The 27,630-nt window shown below is 46.3% G+C and overlaps 1 protein-coding gene across 1 annotated transcript in view; it reads right to left on the bottom strand.

Annotated features, from left to right (window-relative positions):
• Positions 1-7,060: 7,060 nt before the first annotated feature.
• TMCO1 (transmembrane and coiled-coil domains 1) overlaps positions 7,061-27,630 on the bottom strand; it is a 180,288-nt gene continuing 159,718 nt past the window's right edge. The window contains exon 7 of the mRNA XM_063940255.1: positions 7,061-9,125. Coding sequence (XP_063796325.1) covers positions 9,027-9,125 — 99 coding nt within the window. The 3' untranslated portion in view covers positions 7,061-9,026. The remainder of the gene's footprint in view (positions 9,126-27,630) is intronic.

Genomic DNA, 27,630 nt, shown 5'->3' with positions numbered 1-27,630 from the left:
GAGAAGGGAACACATACACCGACTGGTACACCCACGGTGTTACCAGAGCGTCCACAGCTATCGCCTGAGGGTCCCTTGACCTGGCGCAATATCTTTGTAGCTTTTTGTTGAGGCGGGACGCCATCATGTCCACCTGTGGCCTTTCCCAACGGTGTACAATCATTTGGAAAACTTCTGGATGAAGTCCCCACTCTCCCGGGTGGAGGTCGTGTCTTCTGAGAAAGTCTGCTTCTCAGTTGTCCACTCCGGGAATGAACACTGCTGACAGTGCTAACACATGATTTTCCGCCCATCGGAGAATCCTTGTGGCTTCTGCCATCGCCACCCTGCTTCTTGTGCCGCCCTGTCGGTTTACATGAGCGACCGCCGTGATGTTGTCTGACTGGATCAGCACCGGCCGGTGTTGAAGCAGGGGTCTAGCCTGACTTAGGGCATTGTAAATGGCCCTTAGTTCCAGAATATTTATGTGTAGGGAAGTCTCCTGACTTTTCCATAGCCTTGGAAGTTTCTTCCCTGTGTGACTGCCCCCCAGCCTCGAAGGCTGGCATCCGTGGTCACCAGGACCCAGTCCTGTATGCCGAATCTGCGCCCCCCTAGAAGATGAGCACTCTGCAGCCACCACAACAGCGACACACTGGCCCTTGGAGACAGGGTTATCCGCCGATGCATCTGAAGATGCGACCCGGACCACTTGTCCAACAGATCCCACTGGAAAATCCTTGCATGGGACCTGGCGAATGGAATTTCTTCGTAAGAAGCTACCATCCTTCCCAGGGCTCGCGTGCATTGATGCACTGACACCTGTATACGTATTAGGAGGTCTCTGTCTAGAGACGACAACTCCTTGGACTTCTCCTCCGGGAGAAACCCTTTTTATCCTGTTCTGTGTCCAGAACCATACCCAGGAACAGTAGACGCGTCGTAGGAACCAGCTGCGACTTTGGAATATTCAGAATCCAGCCGTGCTGTTGTAGCACTTCCCGAGATAGTGCTACTCCGCCGAACAACTGCTCCCTGGACCTCGCCTTTATAAGGAGATTGTCCAAGTACGGGATAATTATTTCGGCCATTACCTTGGTAAATACCTCGGTGCCGGGGACAGACCAACGGCAACGTCTGGAATTGGTAATGACAATCCTGTACCACAATTTTGAGGTACTCCTGGTGAAGAGGGTAAATAGGGACATGCAGGTAAGCATCCTTGATGTCCAGTGATACCATGAAAATCTCCAGGCTTGCAATAATCGCCCTGAGCGATTCCATTTTGAAATTGAACCTTCGTATATAAGTGTTCAAGGCTTTCAATTTTAGAATGGGTCTCACCGAACCGTCTGGTTTCGGTACCACAACATTTTGGAATAGTAACCCCGGCCTTGTTGAAGGAGGTGTACCTTGATTTCACCTGCTGGAAGTACAGCTTGTGAATTGCCGCCAGTACTACCTTTCTCCGAGGGCAGCAGGCAAGGCTGATGTGAGGTAACGGCGAGGGGGAGTCGCCTCGAACTCCAGCCTGTATCCCTGTGATACTATTTGCAGAACCTAGGGATCCACCAGTGGGCAAGCCCACTGGTCCCTGAAGTTCCCGAGACGCGCCCCTACCGCACCTGTCTCCACCTGTGGATCCCCAACGTCATGCGGTGGACTCAGAGGAAGCGGGGGAAGATTTTTGATCCTGGGAACTGGCTGCTGGTGCAGCTTTTTCCTTCTTCCCTTGTCTCTGTGCAGAAAGGAAGCGCTTTTGACCCGCTTGCTTTTCTGAAGCCGAAAGGACTGTACCTGAAAATACAGTGCTTTCTTAGGCTGTGAGGAAACCGGAGGTAAAAATTTTTCTTCCCAGCTGTTGCTGTGGATACGAGGTCCCAGAGACCATGTCCAAACAATTCCTCACCCTTATAAGGCAGAATCTCCATGTGCCTTTTATAGGCAGCATCACCTGTCCACTGCCGGGTTTCTAATACCCTCCTGGCAGAATGGACATTGCATTAATTCTGGATGCCAGCCGGCAAATATCCCTCTGTGCATCCTTTATATCTAAGACAACGTCTTTAATATGCTCTATGTTAGCAAACTATTATCCCTGTCTTAGAGTATTAATATTATCTGACTGGGTATCAGACCACGCTGCAGCAGCACTATTTATGCTGAGGCAATTGCAGGTCTCAGTATATAACCTGAGTGTGTATATACAGACTTCAGGATAGCCTCCTGCTTTTTATTAGCAGGCTCCTTCAAGGTGGCCGTATCCTAAGACGGCAGTGCCACCTTTTTTGACAAACGTGTGAGCGCCTTATCCACCCTAAGGGATATCTCCCAACGTGACCTATCCTCTGGCGGGAAAGGGTACGCCATCAGTAACTTTTTAGAAATTACCAGTTTCTTATCGGGGGAACCCACGCTACTTTACACACTTCATTCATTCATTCATCTGATGGGGGAACAAAACACTGGCTGCTTTTTCTCCCCAAAAATAAAACCCCTTTTATGTGGTACTTGGGTTCATGTCAGAAATGCGTAACACATTTTTCATTGCCGAGATCATGTAACGGATGTTCCTAGTGGATTGTGTATATGTCTCAACCTCGTCGACACTGGAGTCAGACTCCGTGTCGACATCTGTGTCTGCCATCTGAGGTAACGGGCGCTTTTTTGAGCCCCTGATGGCCTTTAGAAACCTGGGCAGGCGCGGGCTGAGAAGCCGGCTGTCCCACAGCTGTTTTACGTCATCCAGCCTTCTATGTAAGGAGTTGACATTGTCGGTTAATACCTTCCACCTATCCATCCACTCTGGTGTCGGCCCCACAGGGGGCGACATGCCATTTATCGGCCTCTGCTTCACCTCCACGTAACCTTCCTCATCCCACATGTCGACACAGCCGTACCGACACACAGCACACACACAGGGAATGATCTGACTGAGGACAGGACCCCACAAAGTCCCTTGGGGAGACAGAGAGAGAGTATGCCAGCACACACCAGAGCGCTATATAATGCAGGGATTAACACTATAACTGAGTGATTTTTCCCCCAATAGCTGCTTGTATAAACAATATTGCGCCTAAATTTAGTGCCCCTCCTCTCTTTTTAACCCTTTGAGCCTGAAAACTACAGGGGAGAGCCTGGGGAGCTGTCTTCCAGCTGCACTGTGAAGAGAAAATGGCGCCAGTGTGCTGAGGGAGATAGCTCCGCCCCTTTTTCGCTGACTTTTCTCCCGCTTTTTTTTTGGATTCTGGCAGGGGTATTTATCACATATATAGCCTCTGGGGCTATATATTGTGATGATTTTGCCAGGCAAGGTGTTTATATTGCTGCTCAGGGCGCCCCCCCCAGCGCCCTGCACCCATCAGTGACCGGAGTGTGAGGTGTGCATGAAGAGCAATGGCGCACAGCTGCAGTGCTGTGCGCTACCTTGGTGAAGACTGAAGTCTTCTGCCACCGATTTTCCGGAACACTTCTTGCTTCTGGCTCTGTAAGGGGGCCGGCGGCGCGGCTCCGCGACCGAACATCAATGGCCGGTTCCATGCGGTCGATCCCTCTGGAGCTAATGGTGTCCAGTAGCCTAAGAAGCCCAAGCTACCACCAGTTAGGTAGGTTCGCTTCTTCTCCCCTTAGTCCCTCGCTGCAGTGAGTCTGTTGCCAGCAGATCTCACTGTAAAATAAAAAACCTAAAATATACTTTCTTTCTAGGAGCTCAGGAGAGCCCCTAGTGTGGAACCAGCTCAGCCGGGCACAAGAATCTAACTGAGGTCTGGAGGAGGGTCTTAGTGGGAGGAGCCAGTGCACACCAGGTAGTCCTAAAGCTTTCTTTAGTTGTGCCCAGTCTCCTGCGGAGCCGCTATTACCCATGGTCCTTACGGAGTCCCAGCATCCACTTAGGACGTCAGAGAAAACAGTAAGAATACACACACAAACAGATGACCCTAGCGCACCCCCAGTGAAGCTGTCAGCGTTTTTTGTGTAAACAACAGTGAGACTGTAATATGAGAAATCCCTCAGAGGGATGTTACTTGTGCATATAGCGGCTCTCCCCTTCTACACCCGTTACCAACGATCCAGGGACTGATATGGAGGAGCTGTGAGGCTGCTGCTGCTGCTATGCAGAGGAAGGAGCCAAAATGCCTCTAAGGCTCTCATGTAGCTCCGCCCCCCACCCCCTGCCATAGCGCCGGAACTACTTTTGAATATTTATACTGGCTATGTCTCCTAATGTATGTAGCCTCACATAAATGCTTGTGAAAAGAAATTGAAGAAAAACTCTGGAGCTTACAGAGTGTGCATCTTCTCCTGAGTGCACTTTTTTCCAAACTGAACTGTAGAAGGAGGCATAGAGGGGAGGAGCCAGCACACCCAGATGAAGAAATTTAAAGCGCACTGGCTCCTTTGGACCCGTCTATACCCATCGTACTAATCTGTCCCCAATATCCCTTATGGATGCTAGAGAAACCATATCTATATGTATAATATGTGTGTGTAAATCTACATATGTATATATTTAAAAATTAAGTAACTAATTTAAAAATACTGTTTTATGAACATTGATCAGTCAGGTGTACCTATAGGCTTATTTTTCATTTCTTATATATATTTTGCAAGTAAAAAATACAGTAAACTGTTTTATAAAAAGAAAAAAAAAAGTTGTCTTTTATTTTTCCAGATTTGACCAAAATGGCTGAAAAAAAAATGCTGATTTCATGAAGGATTTATCAAGGCCTACAGAGCCCAGGATTGCCTCTGGAATATCAAAGAGAGATTATTCCAACAGGCAAAAGAGGACTGTAGCACTGGATGAGCTGGTTAAGGTCAGCCTGCCATTCTATCCAATGGTAAACGCTGACTGGGTGCGAGCAAAAATTGCCAACATGAGGACAGTTTTTAAGAAGGAGCTGGACAAAAGGGGCGGGAGAAAACCAAGTATACGGACCCAAGTTGTGGTACTTTCATCTGCTCTCATTTACCGTGGATCAGTAGCTGGGGTTCCAGTCTATAGACAGACAGTTAAAAGATAGATAGTCATTAGTTAGACACTATATGGTCGACAGTCAAAAGTCAGACACAAAAAAAAATGTTTTTTGTTTTTCTGTGTTTTTTACAACTTTTGCCTCATTTACTATCCATGTCACAAACTATTACCTTTTAGTAAAGTTGTGGCGAGTGAACTGGAGCGAGACACCGAGCCCAAAGTGTGGGGAGCGTATGAATTTCACCAAATTTGGGTTAAAAATGTTTAAAAACACAAAAAAAAAAATTGTGTGTCTGAATTATGACCCTGTCTGACTTTTGACTGTCGATCATATAATGTCTAACTAATTACGGTCTTATCTTTTAACGGTCAATGAGCTATAACACACCCAGTATTATCTGTCCCAGGGCTTGAGATGATATTGCTGTGCTGTACCTCAGATCTGCAAGGGTCCTCCCAGTAGCCAGGTATCATAGAGTAGCCACCAGTCTCTGCTCAGGAGAAATAGGCAGCCTAAAATAGGTGTCCTCTTTCTGTATGAAAGGGGTGATTAGTGTGAGAAGTTCCTGCAATATAGAGTCATCCATACGCAGGAAATTCCTGAAGTCCTCAGTGTTGTTCTCCCAAATATCCTGTACCATTGGCAAAAGGGAGGTGGTTTCTTCTGAGGCGAGACAATCTTTGGTCCAGGAGCTGTGCTCCTTGCTCCTCTTTTTTTTCTTTATGGCCTGTAGTGTTATCACCATAGCTGCAACAATACAAGCACAAGCCTTTCTTTTCCTCAAACTCATGATGATGGGGATTAAAACAAAACCAATGAACGTGTTCTCTCCGCAGCACTGTGTGTACCCAGCTTAAGTTGTAGGTAAGGGATGTTATCTCATTGTAATGGCTGTCATGGGGGGATGTAGAAACCCCTCTATGCTAGACTTTCCAACTATAGCTTTTACTGTCACCATTTCGGATCAAGGTACAAAAGCTCTCTCTCTGTTGTCTTCTCCCCTTCCCATCGTGGGACAACCCTTTACACTCCTTTCCCTCTTAACACAAATTCGAGAGCAGTCCCTACTTCCTTCTGCCCAATTGAAGTTTATATCAGTACTGTCAGCTGCGCAGTTTAGATTCCTCTTCTTCAAATTTAGTTAGGGATAATGCACAGACCATATTGGAATTTTTAGGTTTCTTCTGTTCTCTCCGTTATCCACCATCGACTTAGTGTCTTATGGAATTCCTCCAGTGGCATCTCAGGAAGGGGTTTGGGAGCAGGACACGAGTCCAGATTTGAACTAATTTTGTCTCATCCGCAACGTCTGTTCGCCATTGTGAAAATTCTCTGAAAATCTACCTGCATTGATTATATGTATTTTGTTGGCAGGGTTGCTGGGTACCCTGCTTTATGTATTTTGGTCTTGTCCAAAGCTAGTTCTCATATGGACTATAGTACCAGCCCATTTTTCAGGTCACAAATGTTATCATACCTCATTCACCAACTTATTCTCTTCTACCACATCTATTCCTGGGGTACCTAACATCACTCAAAAACTCATTTGGCATATTTTAAATGCAGTCAAAGGCTGTACATCTAGTTAACCAACCTGTATTACCTCCATCACAGAAGCAATATGGTTTACTCAACAGACGCATTTACAGTATTGTCAATAATAAAGCAACCCCCTTTTTCCCCATCTGCTCTCCATTGTTGTCTTTCCGTAATACTCCTCAACCTATGACTTTTGGGCTCTAGTCCGGCGGTCTCCTGGAGAGCGCTTTCATCAGCCGTGTGTTCTATTGTCCGGATGTATTACTTGCAGTGCACCAATGATGTTACATTGTTCTATTTCATGATGTACCACAAAAGTTATTTAGAAAATAAAAAAGCTGTACTGTATGTTATTCTGATGTTTGTCCTAAACCAGGGTTATTAAAGCATACAGACATGTTACCAAATTTATATATATATATATATATATATATATATATATATATATATATATATACATACATACATACATACACACACACACACACACACACACACACACACACACACACACACACAGTATATATAACCAGACAAGAATGTACCAAATGAGAAGAAGCAGATGACTGATAATGTAGTTTTATTGACGCTATTTATAGATATGTTAGTGTTCCTGTAGGTGTCACTGTTGTATCAGTTGTGCTTGAGAAGGGCTTCCCCTTCTTTGCAAGATATCCACGGTGCATCACACTGAATCTACTGTATGTACAGGGTCTAAAAGTTCTGTACATGTTGTAAATTACTAAGGCAATCATTTACAAACAGTTACGTTTTCCAGCCACCACTCTTGGCATATCAGGTCGTATGAGAATGTAGCATTGGGCATCTTTTGCAGTAAATTCATCTTCTTTTTTGCCATGAATGCATCTTAATGGGCCCATACCCCTGTGATAAATTGGTACAACCTGACATTTTGAAGGAGATTGTGCAAATAAATTTGCAATGTACGCGATTCACAGATTGCAGATTTCAGCCACAAATCGATTGGGATTGTAAATCAGATTTTTCAACATGTTTAATTTCACAGCAGACTATTTCTAGTAATTGATGATTCTTTCATGATTAGCAGATCTGTTTAACTGAGAATGATCTGTAATGTATAGGCAAGTCAGATGGTTTGGGGTAACAATATATCTTGGAAATAAATCACAGAATCTGTGAAACAATAAATTGTGTTTGCTGATGTATGGGCCCCTTTATTCACAACGCAATGCAACTACGACGCACAAGGAGACTGTGCTGATTAATTTGATATGGCACTTGTATATCTGTGTGCAACAGTCTCTGAATCTGTATATAAAGTGCTACAACATAGCAGCTGCAGACCTTTCAAAATACAAGTTCCGTTCTGCTACGTATAGATTCAGTAACACAATACACAAATGGCATAGCAAATTAATCAACAGACTCCTCATGCATCCTAGTCACATTGTTTTGCAAAAAATGTATCTTAGTCACAATGCAAAGACACCACATATTAGCGTTGCACGAGATCTGGTGGCTCACTTACACCAGGAATCTCGCATTTCATGGCTAACTGAGGCTAGATGTATGAGGACGCATCTGTACATGCAGCAATGTAGGGTACACTTTGTTCCAAACAACATCATGTTCTAAAACCACAATGGTTCATTAGTACAAAAATGGAAAAACACAAAAAGACCCCAGGAAACAATACATTTTCCTAAATAACTTAAAATGTTTAACTACATATTTATATAAAATTTGCATATAGTTTGTTTCTACATAACCACTGTTCTTATAACTAGGCTAATGGGCATCTTGATAGAATGAAATTACAAAATATTCAAGTCTTCTCTTGTTGTGAGACTATCAATTAAACAGGATTAGAATTTAGCTTCACCGCGCACAGGCCTGCAACCAAACAAAAAATGTAACTATTTTTATCAGTATGATAACAAAACAAAAATCTGCAACTTTCACACAATTAAACACGTGTGTGTGTGTGTGTGTGTGTGTGTGTGTGTGTGTGTGTGTATGTGTGTATGTGTATATATATATATATATATATATGTGTGTATGTGTATATATATATATATATATATATATATATATATATATATATATATATATATATATATATATATATATATATATATATATCTATACACATTTTTTGTATTAGCTTTTGCCATTTCCTTACTAAACAAACCTAATTAGTATTCTGGATGTTTCTTTCATACAAGAAGAAGTAATCTGAGCAACATAACAATAATGTTAGCACCATCGGGCACCATCTAATGGCTGCTGGTGCGCAAAACACTTGAATTCCCCCCAAAGAAGTGAGCAGCAGCATTATAGCCTTTTATTATGTAGGATGTGACCATAGATCAGTTTTCTTTTCTATCAATTATCAACATCATGAGTATGAAAAATGTATTCTTAATTCCAAATATAAAAGTGTAAATTCAGTCTTCAGAAATAGGTTTGCTGGCTTGGTGACTGTTGCCATAACAAAGAGGAGGTTGAGAAATAGTAAAGGAACATTTAGCTATGGTTCCTGTGGAGCTAAGAAAATTTTCCAGCTTGTGGAGGAGGTCCCAGGAATCCTCCAGCCTGTTTTGTAGCAGCACGGGATGGTGCAAGTCCCAGCATCTTCTGGATGTTCTGCAAACAAAGGGTTTAATCAATTTTATACTTTGCGATTTTAAAGTTGGGCTAATAAAAAAGAACTTTGATAATACACAAGTATACACTGACAGTTACTAAACGCAGTAGGGAGGAGATGGGGGCACACCATAACAACACTTTATGAGATACTCTTATCTTGTGGCATGAAGGCTTAAAGAAATTGTTGCCTGAATTCAATGGGGGAGATTCAGGGATTACCACCAGGGGACAAAACTCAGATTTTCATGGCCGTAGTTTTTTTATTTAGCCATTTACCCATCTCTGTAAAAACTCTGGTAAATGTGCAGAAATACACTGATTCCATGTAAAATGCAGAACCCTATTGGTTTATCCACGCGTTAAATGTAGGGGGGGTGCATTTAACACAGATTTTCCCCTCACTGCTAATTGAGAGCCTGATTCAGAGAAGTACACTACTGCAGCTGCAAGTATGATTTTCTCACCAACCCAAGTGCAGATATCAGCTAATGAAGCTGCAGCCCAGAAATGAAAAGACACGCCCACCGGAGCTACTGCAACTCATTTGCAATTGCGTACACATATGCAGCCTATCCGCAAGAACAAGCAACATCTGGCTTAAGGGTAGCCCTATGGGCCATCCACGTGGACTACAACTGGGAATAACAACCTTGCCCAAAGCATGGCAAGTGAAGCAAGCCATGCGAGTGGACAAGGTACTCTACTGGGCCTTGTCTGTGGCAGAAAATAAGAATTTACTCACCGGTAATTCAATTTCTGGTAGTCAGTAGTGGATGCTAGGTACTCCGTAAGGACCATGGGGAATAGACGGGCTCCGCAGGAGACTGGGCACTCTAAAAGAAAGATTAGGTACTATCTGGTGTGCACTGGCTCCTCCCTCTATGCCCCTCCTCCAGACCTCAGTTAGGGAAACTGTGCCCGGAAGAGCTGACACTACAAGGAAAGGATTTGGAATCCAGGGTAAGACTCATACCAGCCACACCAATCACACCGTACAACTCGTGATACTATACCCAGTTAACAGTATGAATAACAACTGAGCCTCACTGAACAGATGGCTCATAACAATAACCCTTTAGTTAAGCAATAACTATATACAAGTATTGCAGACAATCCGCACTTGGGACGGGCTCCCAGCATCCACTACGGACTACGAGAAATAGAATTACCGGTGAGTAAATTCTTATTTCTCTGACGTCCTAGTGGATGCTGGGTACTCCGTAAGGACCATGGGGATTATACCAAAGCTCCCAAACGGGCGGGAGAGTGCGGATGACTCTGCAGCACCGAATGAGCAAACTCAAGGTCCTCCTCAGCCAGGGTATCAAACTTGTAGAGTTTTGCAAACGTGTTTGACCCCGACCAGGTAGCAGCTCGGCAAAGTTGTAAAGCCGAGACCCCTCGGGCAGCCGCCCAAGAAGAGCCCACCTTCCGCGTGGAATGGGCTTTGACTGATTTAGGATGCGGCAGTCCAGCAGCAGAATGTGCAAGTTGAATCGTGCAACAGATCCAGCGAGCAATAGTCTGCTTAGAAGCAGGAGCACCCAGCTTGTTGGGTGCATGCAGGATAAACAGCGAGTCAGTTTTTCTGACTCTAGCCGTCCTGGAAACATAGATTTTCAGGGCCCGGACTACGTCCAGCAACTTGGAAGCCTCCAAGTCCCGAGTAGCCGCAGGCACCACAATAGGTTGGTTCAAATAAAACGCTGATACCACCTTAGGGAGAAATTGGGGACGAGTCCTCAATTTTGCCCTGTCCATATGGAAGATCAGATAAGGGCTTTCATATGACAAAGCCGCCAATTCTGACACACGCCTAGCCGAAGCCAAGGCCAAATATATATATATGACCACTTTCCACGTGAGATACTTCAACTCCACGGTCTGAAGTGGCTCAAAACAATGTGATTTTAGGAAATCCAACACTACGTTGAGATCCCAAGGTGCCACTGGAGGCACAAAAGGGGCTGAACATACAGCACTCCCTTAACAACGTCTGAACTTCAGGCAGCGTCTTTCCTAGCCTTTAACAGCATAGGAATCACTTCATCTGGAACACCCTTTTCCGTTAGGATCCGGCGTTCAACCGCCAAGCCTGCAAACGCAGCCGCGGTAAGACTTGGAACAGACAGGCCCCTGCAGTAACAGGTCCTGTCTGAGAGACAGAGGCCATGGGTCCTCCGAGATCATTTCTTGTAGTTCTGGGTACCAAGTTATTCTTGGCTAATCCGGAACTACGAGTATAGTTCTTACTCCTCACTTACTTACTATCCTCAGTACCTTGGGTATGAGAGGAAGAGGAGGGAACACATAAACCGACTGGTACACCCACGGTGTCACTAGTGCTTCCACAGCTATCGCCTGAGGGTCTCTTGACCTGGCGCAATACTTTAGCATTTTGTTGAGGCGGGACGCCATCATGTCCACCGGTGGCCGTTCCTAACGGTTCACAATCTGCGTGAAGACTTCTGGATGAAGTCCCCACTCTCCCGGGTGGAGGTCGTGCCTGCTGAGGAAGTCTGCTTCCTAGTTTTCCACACCCGGAATGAACACTGCTGACAGTGTTAGCACGTGATACTCCGCCCATCGGAGAATCCTTGTGGCTACTGCCAACGCCATCCTGCTTCTTGTGCCGCCTTGTCGGTTTACATGGGCGACAGCCGTGATGTTGTCTGACTGAATCAGCACCGGCTGGTTTTGAAGCAGGGGTTTTGCTTGACTTAGGGCATTGTAAATGGCCCTTAGGTCCAGAATATTTATGTGTAGGGAAGTCTCCTGACTCGACCATTGTCCTTGGAAGTTTCTTCCCTAAGTGACTGCTCCCCCACCTCGGAGGCTTGCATCCGTGGTCACCAGGACCCAGTCCTGAGTGCCGAATCTGCGGCCCTCGAGAAGATGAGCACTCTGCAGCCACCACAGCAGAGACACCCTGGCCCTCGGGGACAGGGTGATCAGCCGATGCATCTGAAGATGCGATCCGGACCAATTGTCTAACAGATCCCACTGAAAGATCCGTGCATGGAACCTGCCGAATGGAATTGCCTCGTAAGAAGCTACCATCTTTCCCAGGACTCGCGTGCAGTGATGCACCGACACCTGTTTTGGTTTTAGGAGGTCTCTGACCAGAGATGACAACTCCTTGGCCTTCTCTTCTGGGAGAAACACCTTCTTCTCATACCCAGGAACAGCAGACGCGTCGTAGGAACCAGCTGCGACTTCGGGATATTCAGAATCCAGCCGTGCTGTTGTAGCACTTCCTGAGAGAGTGCTTCTCCGACCAACAACTGCTCCCTGGACCTCGCCCTTATAAGGAGATCGTCCAAGTACGGAATAATTATAACTCCCTTCTTTCGAAGAAGTATCATCATTTCGGCCATTACTTTGGTAAATACCCTCGGTGCCGTGGACAGACCAAACGGCAACGACTGGAATTGGTAATGGCAGTCCTGTACCACAAAACGGAGGTACACCTGGTGAGGTGAGTAAATGGGGACATGTAGGTAAGCATCCTTGATGTCCAGTGATACCATGTAATCCCCCTCTTCCAGGCATGCAATAACTGCCCTGAGCGATTCCATTTTGAACTTGAACTTCCTTATATAAGTGTTCAAGGATTTCAAATTTAGAATGTGTCTCACCGAACCGTCTGGTTTCGGTACCACAAACATTGTGGAATAGTAACCCCGTCCCTGTTGAAGGAGGGGAACTTTTATTATCACCTGCTGGAGGTACAGCTTGTGAATTGCCGCCAGTACTACCTCCCAGTCCTGGGGAGTAGCCGGCAAGGCTGATTTGAGGTAACGGCGAGGGGGAGACGTCTCGAATTCCAGCTTGTATCCCTGAGATACCACTTGTAGAACCCAGAGATCCACCTGTGAGCGAACCCACTGGTCGCTGAAGTTCCGGAGACGGGCCCCCACCGCACCTGGCTCCACATGTGGAGCCCCAGCGTCATGCGGTGGACTTAGTGGTAGCAGGGGATGATTTTTGTTCTTGGGAACTGACTGTATGGTGCAGCTTTTTCCCTCTACCCCTGCCTCTGGGCAGAAAGGACGCGCCTCTAACTCGCTTGCCTTTCTGAGGCCGAAAGGACTGTACTTGATAATACGGTGCTTTCTTAGGCTGTAAGGGAACCTGAGGTAAAAAAGTCGACTTCCCAGCTGTTGCTGTGGATACGAGGTCCGAAAGACCGTCCCCAAACAATTCCTCACCTTTATAAGGCAAAATTTCCATGTGCCTTTTAGAATCAGCATCACCTGTCCACTGCCGAGTCCATAATACTCTCCTGGCAGAAAATAAGATTTTACTCACCGGTAAATCTATTTCTCGTAGTCCGTAGTGGATGCTGGGGACTCCGTAAGGACCATGGGGAATAGCGGCTCCACATGAGACTGGGCACAGCTAAGAAAGATTTAGGACTACCTGGTGTGCACTGGCTCCTCCCACTATGACCCTCCTCCAGACTTCAGTAAGGATACTGTGCCCGGAAGAGCTGACACAATAAGGAAGGATTTTAAATCCCGGGTAAGACTCATACCAGCCACACTGTATAACTCGTGATAATATACCCAGTTAACAGTATGAACACAACAGAGCCTCTCAAAAGATGGCTCAACAATAACCCTTGTAGTTAACAATAACTATATACAAGTATTGCAGACAGTCCGCACTTGGGACGGGCGCCCAGCATCCACTACGGACTACGAGAAATAGATTTACCGGTGAGTAAAATCTTATTTTCTCTGACGTCCTAGTGGATGCTGGGGACTCCGTAAGGACCATGGGGATTATACCAAAGCTCCCAAACGGGCGGGAGAGTGCGGATGACTCTGCAGCACCGAATGAGAGAACTCAAGGTCCTCCTCAGCCAGGGTATCCAATTTGTAGAATTTTGCAAACGTGTTTGCCCCTGACCAAGTAGCAGCTCGGCAAAGTTGTAAAGCCGAGACCCCTCGGGCAGCCGCCCAAGAAGAGCCCACTTTCCTCGTGGAATGGGCTTTTACAGATTTAGGCTGCGGCAGGCCAGCCACAGAATGCGCAAGCTGAATTGTGCTACAAATCCAGCGAGCAATAGTCTGCTTTGAAGCAGGAGCACCCATCTTGTTTGGTGCATACAGGATAAATAGCGAGTCAGTCTTCCTGACTCCAGCCGTCCTGGAAACATAAATTTTCAAGGCCCGGACTACGTCCAGCAACTTGGAAGCCTCCAAGTCCCGAGTAGCCGCAGGCACCACAATAGGTTGGTTCAAATGAAACGCTGATACCACCTTAGGGAGAAATTGGGGACGAGTCCTCAATTCTGCCCTGTCCATATGGAAGATCAGATAAGGGCTTTCATATGACAAAGCCGCCAATTCTGACACACTCCTTGCCGAAGCCAAGGCCAAAAGCATGACCACTTTCTACGCGAGATATTTTAAATCCACGGTTTTGAGTGGCTCAAACCAATGTGACTTTAGGAAACCCAACACCACGTTGAGGTCCCACTGGAGGCTGAATATGCAGCACTCCCTTGACAAATGTCTGAACTTCAGGCAGTAAAGCCAGTTCTTTTTGGAAGAAAATCGACAGAGCCGAAATCTGGACCTTAATGGAACCCAATTTTAGGCCCATAGTCACCCCTGACTGTAGGAAGTGCAGAAATCGACCTAGCTGGAATTCCTCCGTTGGGGCCTTCCTGGCCTCACACCACGCAACATATTTTCGCCATATGCGGTGATAATTTTCTTTTAGGATCCGGTGTTCAACCGCCATGCCGTTAAACGCAGCCGCGGTAAGTCTTGGAACAGACAGGGCCCCTGCAGCAGCAGGTCCTGTCTGAGCGGCAGAGGCCATGGGTCCTCTGAGATTAATTCTTGAAGTTCCGGGTACCAAGACCTTCTTGACCAATCTGGAACAATGAGAATAGTTCTTACTCTTTTCTTTATTATCCTCAGTACCTTGGGTATGAGAGGAAGAGGAGGGAACACATAAACCGACCGGTACACCCACGGTGTCACTAGAGCGTCCACAGCTATCGCCTGAGGGTCTCTTGACCTGGCACAATATTTTTCTAGCTTTTTGTTTAAGCGGGACGCCATCATGTCCACCTGTGGCTTTTCCCAACGGTTTACAATCAGTTGGAAGACTTCTGGATGAAGTCCCCACTCTCCCGGGTGGAGGTCGTGCCTGCTGAGGAAGTCTGCTTCCCAGTTGTCCACTCCCGCAATGAACACTGCTGACAGTGCTAACACGTGATTTTCCGCCCATCTGAGAATCCTTGTGGCTTCTGCCATCGCCGTCCTGCTTCTTGTGCCGCCCTGTCGATTTACATGGGCGACTGCCGTGATGTTGTCTGACTGGATCAGAACCGGCTGGTTTTGAAGCAGGGGCTTTGCTTGACTTAGGGCATTGTAAATGGCCCTCAGTTCCAGAACATTTATGTGTAGGGAAGTCTCCTGACTTGACCAAAGTTCTTGGAAGTTTCTTCTCCGTGTGACTGCACCCCAGCCCCGAAGGCTGGCATCCGTGGTCACCAGGACCCAGTCCTGTATGCCGAATCTGCGGCCCTCTCTGAGATGAGCACTCTGCAGCCACCACAGCAGAGACACCCTGGTCCTTGAAGACAGGGTTATCAACCGATGCATTTGAAGATGCGATCCGGACCATTGGTCCAACAGGTCCCACTGAAAGGTTCTGGCATGGAACCTGCCGAATGGAATCGCTTCGTAGGAAGCTACCATCTTTCCCAGGACTCGCGTGCAATGATGCACAGACACCTGTTTTGGTTTCAGGAGGCCTCTGACTAGAGATGACAGCTCCTTGGCTTTCTCCTCTGGGAGAAACACTTTTTTCTGGACTGTGTCCAGAATCATCCCCAGGAACAGTAGACGTGTCGCCGGAACCAGCTGAGACTTTGGAATATTCAGAATCCAACCGTGCTGGTGTAGAGCACCTCCTGAGATAATGCTACGCCGACCAACAACTGCTCTCTGGACCTCGCCCTTATCAGGAGATCGTCCAAGTATGGGATAATTAAAACTCCCTTTTTCCGAAGGAGTATCATCATTTCGGCCATTACCTTGGTAAATACCCTCGGTGCCGTGGACAGGCCGAACGGCAACGTCTGGAATTGGTAATGACAATCCTGTACCACAAATCTGAGGTACTCCTGGTGAGGATGGTAAATGGGGACATGCAGGTAAGCATCCTTGATGTCCAGTGATACCATGTAAGCTCCCTCTTCCAGGCTTGCAATAACCACCCTGAGCGATTCCATCTTGAACTTGAATTTTCTTAACTATGTGTTCAAGGATTTCAAATTTAAAATGGGTCTCACCGGACCGTCCGGTTTCGGTACCCCAAACATTGTGGAATAGTAACCCCGTCCTTGTTGAAGTAGGGGCACCTTGACTATCACCTGCTGGGAATACAGCTTGTGAATTGCCTCTAACACAGCCTCCCTTTCTGAAGGAGTCGTTGGTAAGGCAGATTTGAGGAAACGGCGGGGGGGGGGGGAATGTCTCGAATTCCAGTCTGTACCCCTGAGATACCACTTGAAGGATCCAGGGATCTACCTGTGAGCGAGCCCACTGATTGCTGAAGTCTTTGAGACGGCCCCCCACCGTACCTGGCTCCGCCTGTTGAGCCCCAGCGTCATGCGGCGGACTTAACAGAAGAAGCGGGGGAGGACTTTTGTTCCTGGGAAGTGGCTGTATGCTGCAGCTTTTTTCCCCTACCTCTGCCTCTGGGCAGAAAGGACGCGCCTCTACCCCGTCTGCTCTTTTGGGGGCGAAAGGACTGCACCCGATAATACGGTGCTCTCTTTGGTTGTGAGGGGACATGTGGTAAAAATGCTGACTTCCCAGCTGTTGCTGTGGACACTAAGTCCGAAAGACCATCCCCGAACAACTCCTCACCCTTATAAGGCAAAACTTCCATGTGCCTTTTAGAATCTGCATCACCTGTCCACTGCCGGGTCCATAACCCTCTCCTGGCAGAAATGGACAGTGCACTTATTTTTGATGCCAGCCGGCAAATATCCCTCTGTGCATCTCTTATGTAGAAGACAGCGTCTTTAATATGCTCTACGTTTAGCAATATAGTGTCCCTGTCTAGGGTGTCAATGTTTTCTGACAGGGAGTCTGACCATGCAGCTGCAGCACTGCACATCCATGCTGAGGCAATAGCTGGTCTCAGTATAATACCAGTGTGTGTATATATAGCTTTCTGGAGAGCCTCCTGCTTTCTGTCAGCAGGTTCCTTTAGGGCGGCCGTATCCTGGGACGGCAGTGCCACCTTTTTTGATAAGCGCGTAAGTGCTTTATCCACCCTAGGGGGTGTTTCCCAACGTGACCTATCCTCTGGCGGGAAAGGGTACGCCATTAGTAATTTTTTTGAAATTACCAATTTTTATCGGGGGAAGCCCACGCTAGTTCACACACTTCATTCAATTCTTCAGAAGGGGGAAAAACTACTGGTAGTTTTTTCTCCCCAAACATAATACCCTTTTTTGTGGTACCTGGGGTCACCTCAGAAATGTGTAAAACATTTTTCATTGCCTCAATCATATAACGAGTGGCCCTATTGGACAATACATTAGTCTCTTCGTCGTCGACACTGGTATCAGTATCCGTGTCGACATCTGTGTCTGCCATCTGAGATAGCGGGCGTTTTAGAGCCCCTGATGACTTTTGAGACGTCTGGGCAGGAACGGGCTGAGAAGCCGGCTGCCCCGCATTTGGCATGTCGTCAAATTTTTTATGTAAGGAGTCGACACTTTCGCGTAATTCCTTCCACAAGTCCATCCACTCCGGTGTCTGCCCCGCAGGGGGTGACAACACATTTATAGGCACCTGCTCCTCCTCCACATAAGTCTCCTCATCAAACATGTCGACACAGCCGTACCGACACACCGCACACACACAGGGAATGCTCTGACAGAAGACAGGACCCCACAAAGCAATTTGGGGAGACAGAGAGAGAGTATGCCAGCACACACCAGAGCGCTATATAAATCAGGGATTAACTAAATTATATCCCCTTATAGCTGCTATATGTATATTGCGCCTAAATTTAGTGCCCCCCCCCTCTCTTTTTTACCCTTTTCTGTAGTGTAGACTGCAGGGGAGAGCCAGGGAGCTTCCTTCCAGCGGAGCTGTGAGGGAGAAATGGCGCCAGTGTGCTGAGGGAGATAGCTCCGCCCCTTTTTCGGCTGACTTTTCTCCCGCTTTTTTTATGGATTCTGGCAGGGGTATTTATCACATATATAGCCTCTGGGGCTATATATTGTGATATATTTGCCAGCCAAGGTGTTTTTATTGCTTCTCAGGGCGCCCCCCCCAGCGCCCTGCACCCTCAGTGACCGGAGTGTGAAGTGTGTATGAGGAGCAATGGCGCACAGCTGCAGTGCTGTGCGCTACCTTGGTGAAGACTAATGTCTTCTGTCGCCGATTTTCCGGATTCTTCTTGCTTCTGGCTCTGTAAGGGGGCCGGCGGCGCGGCTCCGGGACCGAACATCAATGGCCGGTTCCATGCGGTCGATCCCTCTGGAGCTAATGGTGTCCAGTAGCCTAAGAAGCCCAAGCTACCACCAGTTAGGTAGGTTCGCTTCTTCTCCCCTTAGTCCCTCGCTGCATTGAGTCTGTTGCCAGCAGATCTCACTGTAAAATGAAAAACCTAAAATATACTTTCTCTCTAGGAGCTCAGGAGAGCCCCTAGTGTGCATCCAGCTCAGCCGGGCACAGGATTCTAACTGAAGTCTGGAGGAGGGTCATAGTGGGAGGAGCCAGTGCACACCAGGTAGTCCTAAATCTTTCTTAGCTGTGCCCAGTCTCCTGCGGAGCCGCTATTCCCCATGGTCCTTACGGAGTCCCCAGCATCCACTAGGACGTCAGAGAAATGGACATTGCATTAATTCTAGATGCCAGCCAGCAAATGTCCCTCTGTGCATCTCTCATATATAAGACAACGTCTTTAATATGCTCTATGGTTAGCAATATAGTGTCCCTGTCCAGGGAATCAATGTTATCAGACAGGGAATCAGACCACGCTGCTGCAGCACTACACATCCATGCTGAAGCAATAGCAGGTCTCAGTATAGTACCCGAGTGTGTATACACAGACTTCAGGATAGCCTCCTGCTTTCTATCTGCAGGTTCCTTTAAGGCGGCCGTATCCGGAGAAGGCAGTGCCACCTTTTTTGATAAGCGTGTGAGCGCCTTGTCCACCTTAGGGGATGTCTCCCAACGTAACCTGTCCTCTGGCGGGAAAGGGTACGCCATCAGTAACTTTTTAGAAATCACTAGTTTCTTATCGGGGGAAGCCCACGCTTCTTCACACACTTCATTCAACTCATCTGATGGGGGAAAAACCACTGGATGCTTTTTCTCCCCAAACAGAATACCCTTTTTAGTGGTACCTGGGTTAACGTCAGAAATGTGCAACACATTTTTCATTGCCGTAATCATGCAACGGATGGCCCTAGTGGAATGTACATTAGTCTCGTCCTCGTCGACACTGGAGTCAGACTCCGTGTCGACATCTGTGTCAGCCATCTGAGGTAGCGGGCGTTTTTGAGCCCCTGATGGCCTTTGAGACGCCTGGGCAGGCACTGGCTGAGAAGCCGGCTGTCCCACAGCTGTTATGTCATCGAACCTTTTATGCAAGGAGTTGACACTGTCGTGTAAAACCTTCCGCATATCCATCCACTCTGGTGTCGGCCCCGCAGGGGGTGACATCACACTTAGCGGCACCTGCTCCGCCTCCACATAAGCCTCCTCATCAAACATGTCGACACAGCCGTACTGACACACCGCACACACACACAGGGAATGCTCTAACTGAGGACAGGACCCCACAAAGTCCTTTGGGGAGACAGAGAGAGTATGCCAGCACACACCACAGCGCTATATAATCAGGGATTTACACTAACACAAAGTGATTTGTCCCTATAGCTGCTTTACATATACAGTTTTCGCCTAAATTTTGTGCCCCCCCTCTCTTTTTTACCCTTTGAGCCTGGAAACTGCAGGGGAGAGCCTGGGGAGCTGTCTTCCAGCGGAGCTGTGAAGAGGAAATGGCGCCAGTGTGCTGAGGGAGATAGCCCCGCCCCCTTCTCGGCGGACTTCTCCCGCTCTTATATTTATATTATGGCGGGGGATTTTTGCACATATATAGTTTTTTAGACTATATTATGTGCTGTTTGCAAATGTAAGGTACTCTAATTGCAGCCCAGGGCGCCCCCCCCCAGCGCCCTGCACCCATCAGTGACCGGAGTATGTGGTGTGCATAGGGAGCAATGGCGCACAGCTGCAGCGCTGTGCGCTACCTTAATGAAGACTGGAGTTTTCAGCCGCCGATTTCCAGGATGTTCTTCTTGCTTCTGGCTCTGCAAGGGGGACGGCGGCACGGCTCCGGGACCGGACGACCGAGGCTGGGCCTGTGTTCGATCCCTCTGGAGCTAATGGTGTCCAGTAGCCTAGAAGCCCAAGCTAGCTGCAAGCAGGTAGGTTCGCTTCTCTCCCCTAAGTCCCTCGTAGCAGTGAGTCTGTTGCCAGCAGATCTCACTGAAAATAAAAAACCTAACAAATACTTTCTTTATTAGAAGCTCAGGAGAGCCCCTTGTGTGCAACCAGCTCGAGCCGGGCACAGATTCTAACCGAGGTCTGGAGGAGGGGCATAGAGGGAGGAGCCAGTGCACACCAGATAGTACCTAATCTTTCTTTTAGAGTGCCCAGTCTCCTGCGGAGCCCGTCTATTCCCCATGGTCCTTACGGAGTACCCAGCATCCACTAGGACGTCAGAGAAAAGTGACAAAACACCCCAGAAAAAAAAAATTAAAAAAAATTGTGCCTATCTTTTTTGTGTTGACCATTTATTTCCATGTCGACCTTTTGACCTAATGCATGTCTAACATTAACGGTAGACCTTTTGACTGTAGACCTCTTTAATAATAATAATAATTTTATTTATATAGCGCTCTTTCTCCAACAGGACTCAAGGCGCTTTACAGATATCAAAAACAATGCACATGATACAGAGGATTTGAGTAATACAACAATAGATAAGCCACACAAACATAAAAGAAAACCTTAAGCACTTTATTATATCTACACTAATCTACACCTGTGCAGTCCGGAAGGGGTTTGCCATTTTCATTAATTTAGTAACAAATCAAAATATAGAGATAGTTACGAGTATTTAATTGGTGTATAGACTATTCTAGATTTAATAATGAAGATGGAAATATAAGATGCAAGCATATGCAGCCAAAGTCCTAAAACAACACAGGCCAAGGTTGACATAATAGCAAACCACCACACCTAACTCTACATTCTCACAGTCTGAGCCCCTATGGACAGGAAAGTCACAAGCTCAAACACAGGATCTGCGCGCTTCCCAGAGAAGGCATGACAAAGATGGAGCATCCTTAGCTCCAGGGAAAGGAAGAAAATGATTGCAGTAACAAATCTAAAATCAGCAGCAGAAAAGTTAAAGCACCTTTAATGCTGGAAAAGTTAACATAGCTCAAGTACGGGTATATACTGTGTCACTACTTTTAAAGGGGCTTACAAGTAACAGTAGCTTGACTCAGTATTAAAAAAAACACAATCTTTAAAAGTGCAGTAATAACACAGGGGGAGGGGGAGAAAACAGACAAATTGCATTTCATTTATTTAGATTTTCCCTACTCTGAAAAGAGTTCTCCTTAAACCTCTTAACTTAAAATATTATTCTGGCACATCACATCTGCCACTTACATGACCCCCATGTCCTGACCATACAGTCTTATGCAGCAATGGATCAGGAACAGCTTCACTTGATTCTTTACAACTGATGTCTGCATAACCTGACATCATCAGAATGCTTCTAGGGAACAGTGCCATGTTCTTGGTGGGGATAGCCACCTACTCTATGCAAGCCTATTATATCCATGTTGCTATTGTGGTCACTTATGGAGTAAATGTAGTAAGAGAACATACAGGAGAGACCTGCTGGAGTCTGGTGACTACAAAAAAGTTGCAATATAGATAAAAAATTTTTTTTAATATAAACATATCTGCTTATGTCAGTTATTTCACCTTAAACAACTAAAAGTACCTATGTACTGTACATCTTCCCGCTACCCTGAAGCTAATTCCCCAGGGCAGGGAGTAATGCTTCTAGACAGGACATAGTGCTATGACACGTACAAGGAAACATCCTGGTCACAATAAACAGACTGATTAGCAGATGCAAAGGACTCAGGAGCCAAATGTACAAAATGACATTTGTACATGTTACCGAAATGCTTCCAGCTTTCATGTAAAATGAAATACTAAACTCACACACCCATATACATCACCTTAATTAAAAAGCACACATATTTAGAATCCTTGTGTTAAAAATGTTAAAGTAACCGAGGGACTAGTTATTGTAAAGTATGTATCTTGTATTTCTTGTCTGGGGTTTTCCCTAACTAATAAAACAAGAAAAATCCAAACTGTTATTTATAAAGTGCTAGCATATTATGCAGGTCTGGCCTCTAATAGGACTTACAACACATACAATGTCATGAGATAGGTGGCGAAACAAGATTCCAAACCAAGATACTAAATTTCCTTGGGTTCACTGTAGTGGTTTTGTGCCCCTCTGCTTTTGCTACTAATAACATTTAATTTCTCAAAGGACCCGGTCACAGCGGTATAAACGACAATCTCAAAGAATCACCTAGTGATAGAAATGTCAGAACTATTGTCAATATATACCGTTATGGTAAGAACTTACCGTTGATAACGGAATTTCTCCTATGTCCACAGGTAGCCACAGGATAACACTGGGATATGCCGGAGCGACAGCGGAAATGGCACCAAATAGTCACGAGCTTTCTGGCATCCAAGGATGCATCGGGGCTCCTCCATATAATCCCGCCCACCGACTCAGTCAAATTAGTTGTTTTCACAGCAATCTAGGCAGGAACATCATGTAGAAACCTATTCAGACGATAAGAACACACATGCACAACTTTCCATACAAGAGGGAAGAGGTTTAGTAATTGTAAAGATCCTCAAATCAGGTGCGTCAGGGTGGGATACCTGTGAATACCAGTGGACATAGGAGAAATTCCGTTATCAACGGTAAGTTCTTACCATAACTGTATATTTCTCCGGCTGGGTCAACAGGTTATCCACAGGATAACATTGGGATTCTCAAAGCCATTATTAGTGGTGGGGACGCTCCTGATTAACCAGGAGAACCTTTCGCCCGAATTCCGAGTCATGAGAGGCAAAAGTATCCAAGGCATAATGTCTAATGAATGTGTTAATGGAAAACCATGTGGCTGCCTTACATATCTGTTCTACTGAAGCACCATGTTGTGCTGCCCATGAAGGACCTACCTTACGTGTAGAGTGAGCAGAGACATTAGCCGGAACAGGGAGATCAGCTCGAGAATATGCTTCTGAAATTACCATTCGGAGCCATCTTGCCAGGGTCTGTTTACTAGCAGGCCATCGTCTTTTGTGAAATCCGTAGAGAATGAAGAGAGAATCTGTCTTTCTGATGGCACTAGTACGATCTATGTAGATTCTTAACGCACAGACCATGTCCAGCAACGCTTCTCCCGCAGAAAGTCCCGATACCTGAAAAGCCGGGACTACAATCTCTTTGTTAAGGTGAAACTTTGAGACCACCTTCGGAAGATACCCAGATCTAGTTCTGAGAACTGCCTTTTCTGGATAAAAGATCAGAAAAGGAGACTTACACGACAGTGCTCCTAAATCTGACACTCTCTAGCTGACGCCATCGTCAGTAGAAAGAACTTTAGCCGTCAACCATTAAAGATCTGCTCTCTTAAGTGGTTCAAACGGAGCCCCCTGAAGGATTTTAAGAACCAGATTCAAATCCCAGGGAACTGCAGGAGGAACAAACGGAGGTTGAATGTGCAACACTTCTGAAAGTACGCACATCCTGTAGGTTAGCAATCTTTTTCTGAAACCATACAGTTAATGCTGATACTTGAACTCTCAAGGAAGCTACTTTTAACCCCTTATCCAATCCTGCTTGAAGGAAATACAAAATCCTGGATACTCTACAAAGATCTTGGATACATACTCCTTTCACTACACCAATGAATATAGGCTTGTCATATTCGATGATAAATACGAGCTGAAGAAGGTTTTCTTCCTCTAAGCATAGTTTGAATTACTTGTTGTGAAAATCCTCTTGACTTTAGGATAGACGTTTCAACAGCCACGTTGTCAAAGACAGACGATCCAGATGGTTGTGATAACAAGGACCCTGCATTAGTGGATCTTGACGTTGAGGGAGCTGTATTGGAGCTTCCACGGACATCCTTATTAGATCTGTGTACCAATGCCTTCTGGGCCAAGCTGGAGCTATTAGAATTATAGCCCCCTTTGCTTGCTTTATTTTCCTCACCACCCAGGGTAATAGGGAGATTGAAGGAAACAGATATGCCAGATGAAATTCCCATTTCTCTGACAGTGCGTCTACAAGGATCGCCCTGGGATCCTTTGTCTTTGACCCATATATCGGAACTTTGTTGTAGATGGGACGCCATGAGATCTAACTCTGGCAGACCTCATATGTTTACTGAAGTCTGAAACCCCTCCGGGTGTAACGCCCATTCGGTTTCCTGAATGGTGTGTCGACTGAGAAAGTCCACTTCCCAGTTCAGCACTCCTGGAACAAACACTGCGGACAATGCCGGAAGATGGAGTTCTGCCCGTCTTAGTACGTGAGTTACTTCCTCCATTAACCCTTTTGCTGTGAGTTCCTTCCTGATGACTGAGGTACGCTACTGCTGTTGCATTGTCTGAGCAGATCTGGACTGGTATTCCTTGCAGAATGTCCTTTGCCTGAACCAGAACCATATAGGTGGCCCTTACTTCCAACAGATTTATTGGCAGGCAACTTTCCCTTATGGTCCATTTTCCCTGGAACCAGAAACTTTTAAACACCGCTCCCCAGCCCTGAAGACTGGCATCTGTTGTCAGGACTTGCCAATCTGTTATCCAAAAGGGTCTCCCCTTGTCTAGATGGTCCGTCTGAAGCCACCAGGTTAGTGACATTTTTACGTTTACTTGAAGCTTTATCATCTGTCTTTTTATTGTCTGATGTCTTCCGTTCCATCTGGTCAGAATGAGGTGTTGTAGAGGTCTGGAGTGGAATTGTGCATATTCCACCATGTTGTATGTTGACACCATCAGACCCATCAGTCGCATTGCTGAATGGACTGATATTGTCTGACTGTGTAACAAACTCTTGAGTCATTCTTGCACCTTGTCTATCTATTCTTTGTAGACTTGAATCCAATATGGCCCCCAAATGAACCATCCGTTGTGATGGATTCAGAGACGGTTTTTCCCAATTTATGAGCCATCCGTGTCCTTGTAGACAGACTATCGTCTGTTGGAGATGGCTCAAGAGTAATTCCTGGGATTGTGCCAGGATTAAAAGATAGTCGAGGTATGGAAAAATTAGTATCCCCTGTTTGCGGAGATAAGCTGCCATAACCACCATAGTTTTGGTAAATACCCTGGGGGCTGTCGCTAGCCCAAAGGGCAAAGCCTGGAACTGAAAATGTTGCTGGAGGATGGTAAACCTGAGGTTACACTGATTGGATCGTGCTATGGGCACATGTAGGTAAGCATCCCGTATATCCAAAGATATCATGTAATCTGCTGATTCCATAGCCAAAACTATGGAACGTAACATTTCCATGTGGAACCTTGGAACCCAAATGTATTTTTTTAACATTTTGAGATTGAGAATTGGTCGAAATGACCTATTTGGCTTCTGAATCAAAAATAGATTGGAGTAAAAACCCTGTCCCCATTGTGTGTGGGAAAATAAGATTTTACTTACCGTTAAATCTATTTCTCGTAGCCTGTAGTGGATGCTGGGGACTCCGTAAGGACCATGGGGAATAGACGGGCTCCGCAGGAGACATGGGCACTTTAAGAAAGAATTTAGATTCTGGTGTGCTCTGGCTCCTCCCTATATATCCCTCCTCCAGACCTCAGTTAGAGAAACTGTGCCCGGAAGAGCTGACAGTACAAGGAAAGGATTTTGGGAATCCAAGGTAAGACTCATACCAGCCACACCGTATAACTTGTGATAACTTTACCCAGTTAACAGTATGAACAATCACAGAGCATCAGATAAACCCTGATGCAACTATAACATAACCCTTATTTAAGCAATAACTATATACAAGCATTGCAGAAGAAGTCCGCACTTGGGACGGGCGCCCAGCATCCACTACGGACTACGAGAAATAGATTTACCGGTAAGTAAAATCTTATTTTCTCTAACGTCCTAGTGGATGCTGGGGACTCCGTAAGGACCATGGGGATTATACCAAAGCTCCCAAACGGGCGGGAGAGTGCGGATGACTCTGCAGCACCGAAGCAGCAAACACAAGGTCCTCCTCAGCCAGGGTATCAAACTTGTAGAACTTTACAAAGGTGTTTGAACCTGACCAAGTAGCCGCTCGGCAAAGCTGTAATGCTGAGACCCCTCGGGCAGCCGCCCAAGAAGAGCCCACCTTCCTTGTGGAATGGACCTTAACTGATTTAGGCAGCGGCAACCCAGCCGCAGAATGAGCCTGCTGAATAGTGTTACAGATCCAGCGAGCAATAGTTTGCTTTGAAGCAGGCGCCCCAAGCTTGTTGGAAGCATACAGGATAAACAAAGATTCTGTTTTACTGACCTTAGCCGTTCTGGCTACATAAACCTTCACAGCCCTGACCACATCCAGTGACTCTGAATCCTCCAAGTCAGTAGTAGCCACAGGCACCACAATAGGTTGGTTTATATGAAAGGATGAAACCACTTTCGGCAGAAATTGTGGGCGGGTCCGCAATTCTGCTCTATCCGCATGGAAAACAAGATAAGGGATTTTATGTGACAAAGCCGCCAATTCTGACACACGCCTAGCCGAAGCCAAGGCTAATAGCATGACCACCTTCCACGTGAGATATTTTACTTCCACCGTTTTGAGTGGTTCAAACCAGTGTGATTTCAGGAAACTCAACACCACGTTAAGATCCCAAGGTGCCACTGGAGGCACAAAAGGGGGCTGAATATGCAGCACTCCCTTTACAAACGTCTGAACTTCAGGCAGAGAAGCCAGTTCTTTTTGAAAGAAAATGGATAAGGCCGAAATCTGAACCTTAATGGAACCCAATTTAAGGCCCAAAGTCACTCCCGACTGTAGGAAGTGAAGGAAACGGCCCAGCTGGAATTCCTCCGTAGGGGCATTCCTGGCCTCACACCAAGCCACATATTTTCGCCATATACAGTGATCATGTTGAGCAGTCACATCCTTCCTAGCCTCTATCAGCGTAGGAATGACCTCATCCGGAATGCCTTTTTCTGCTAGGATCCGGCGTTCAACCGCCATGCCGTCAAACGCAGCCGCGGTAAGTCTTGGAACAGACAGGGCCCCTGTTGCATAAGTCCTGTCTTAGAGGCAGAGGCCACAGGTCCTCTGAGCATTTCTTGCAGATCTGGATAC

Source organism: Pseudophryne corroboree, chromosome 9, assembly GCF_028390025.1.
Source record: "Pseudophryne corroboree isolate aPseCor3 chromosome 9, aPseCor3.hap2, whole genome shotgun sequence".
Lineage (NCBI taxonomy): Eukaryota > Metazoa > Chordata > Amphibia > Anura > Myobatrachidae > Pseudophryne > Pseudophryne corroboree.
This window is presented reverse-complemented; position numbering and strand designations above follow the sequence as displayed.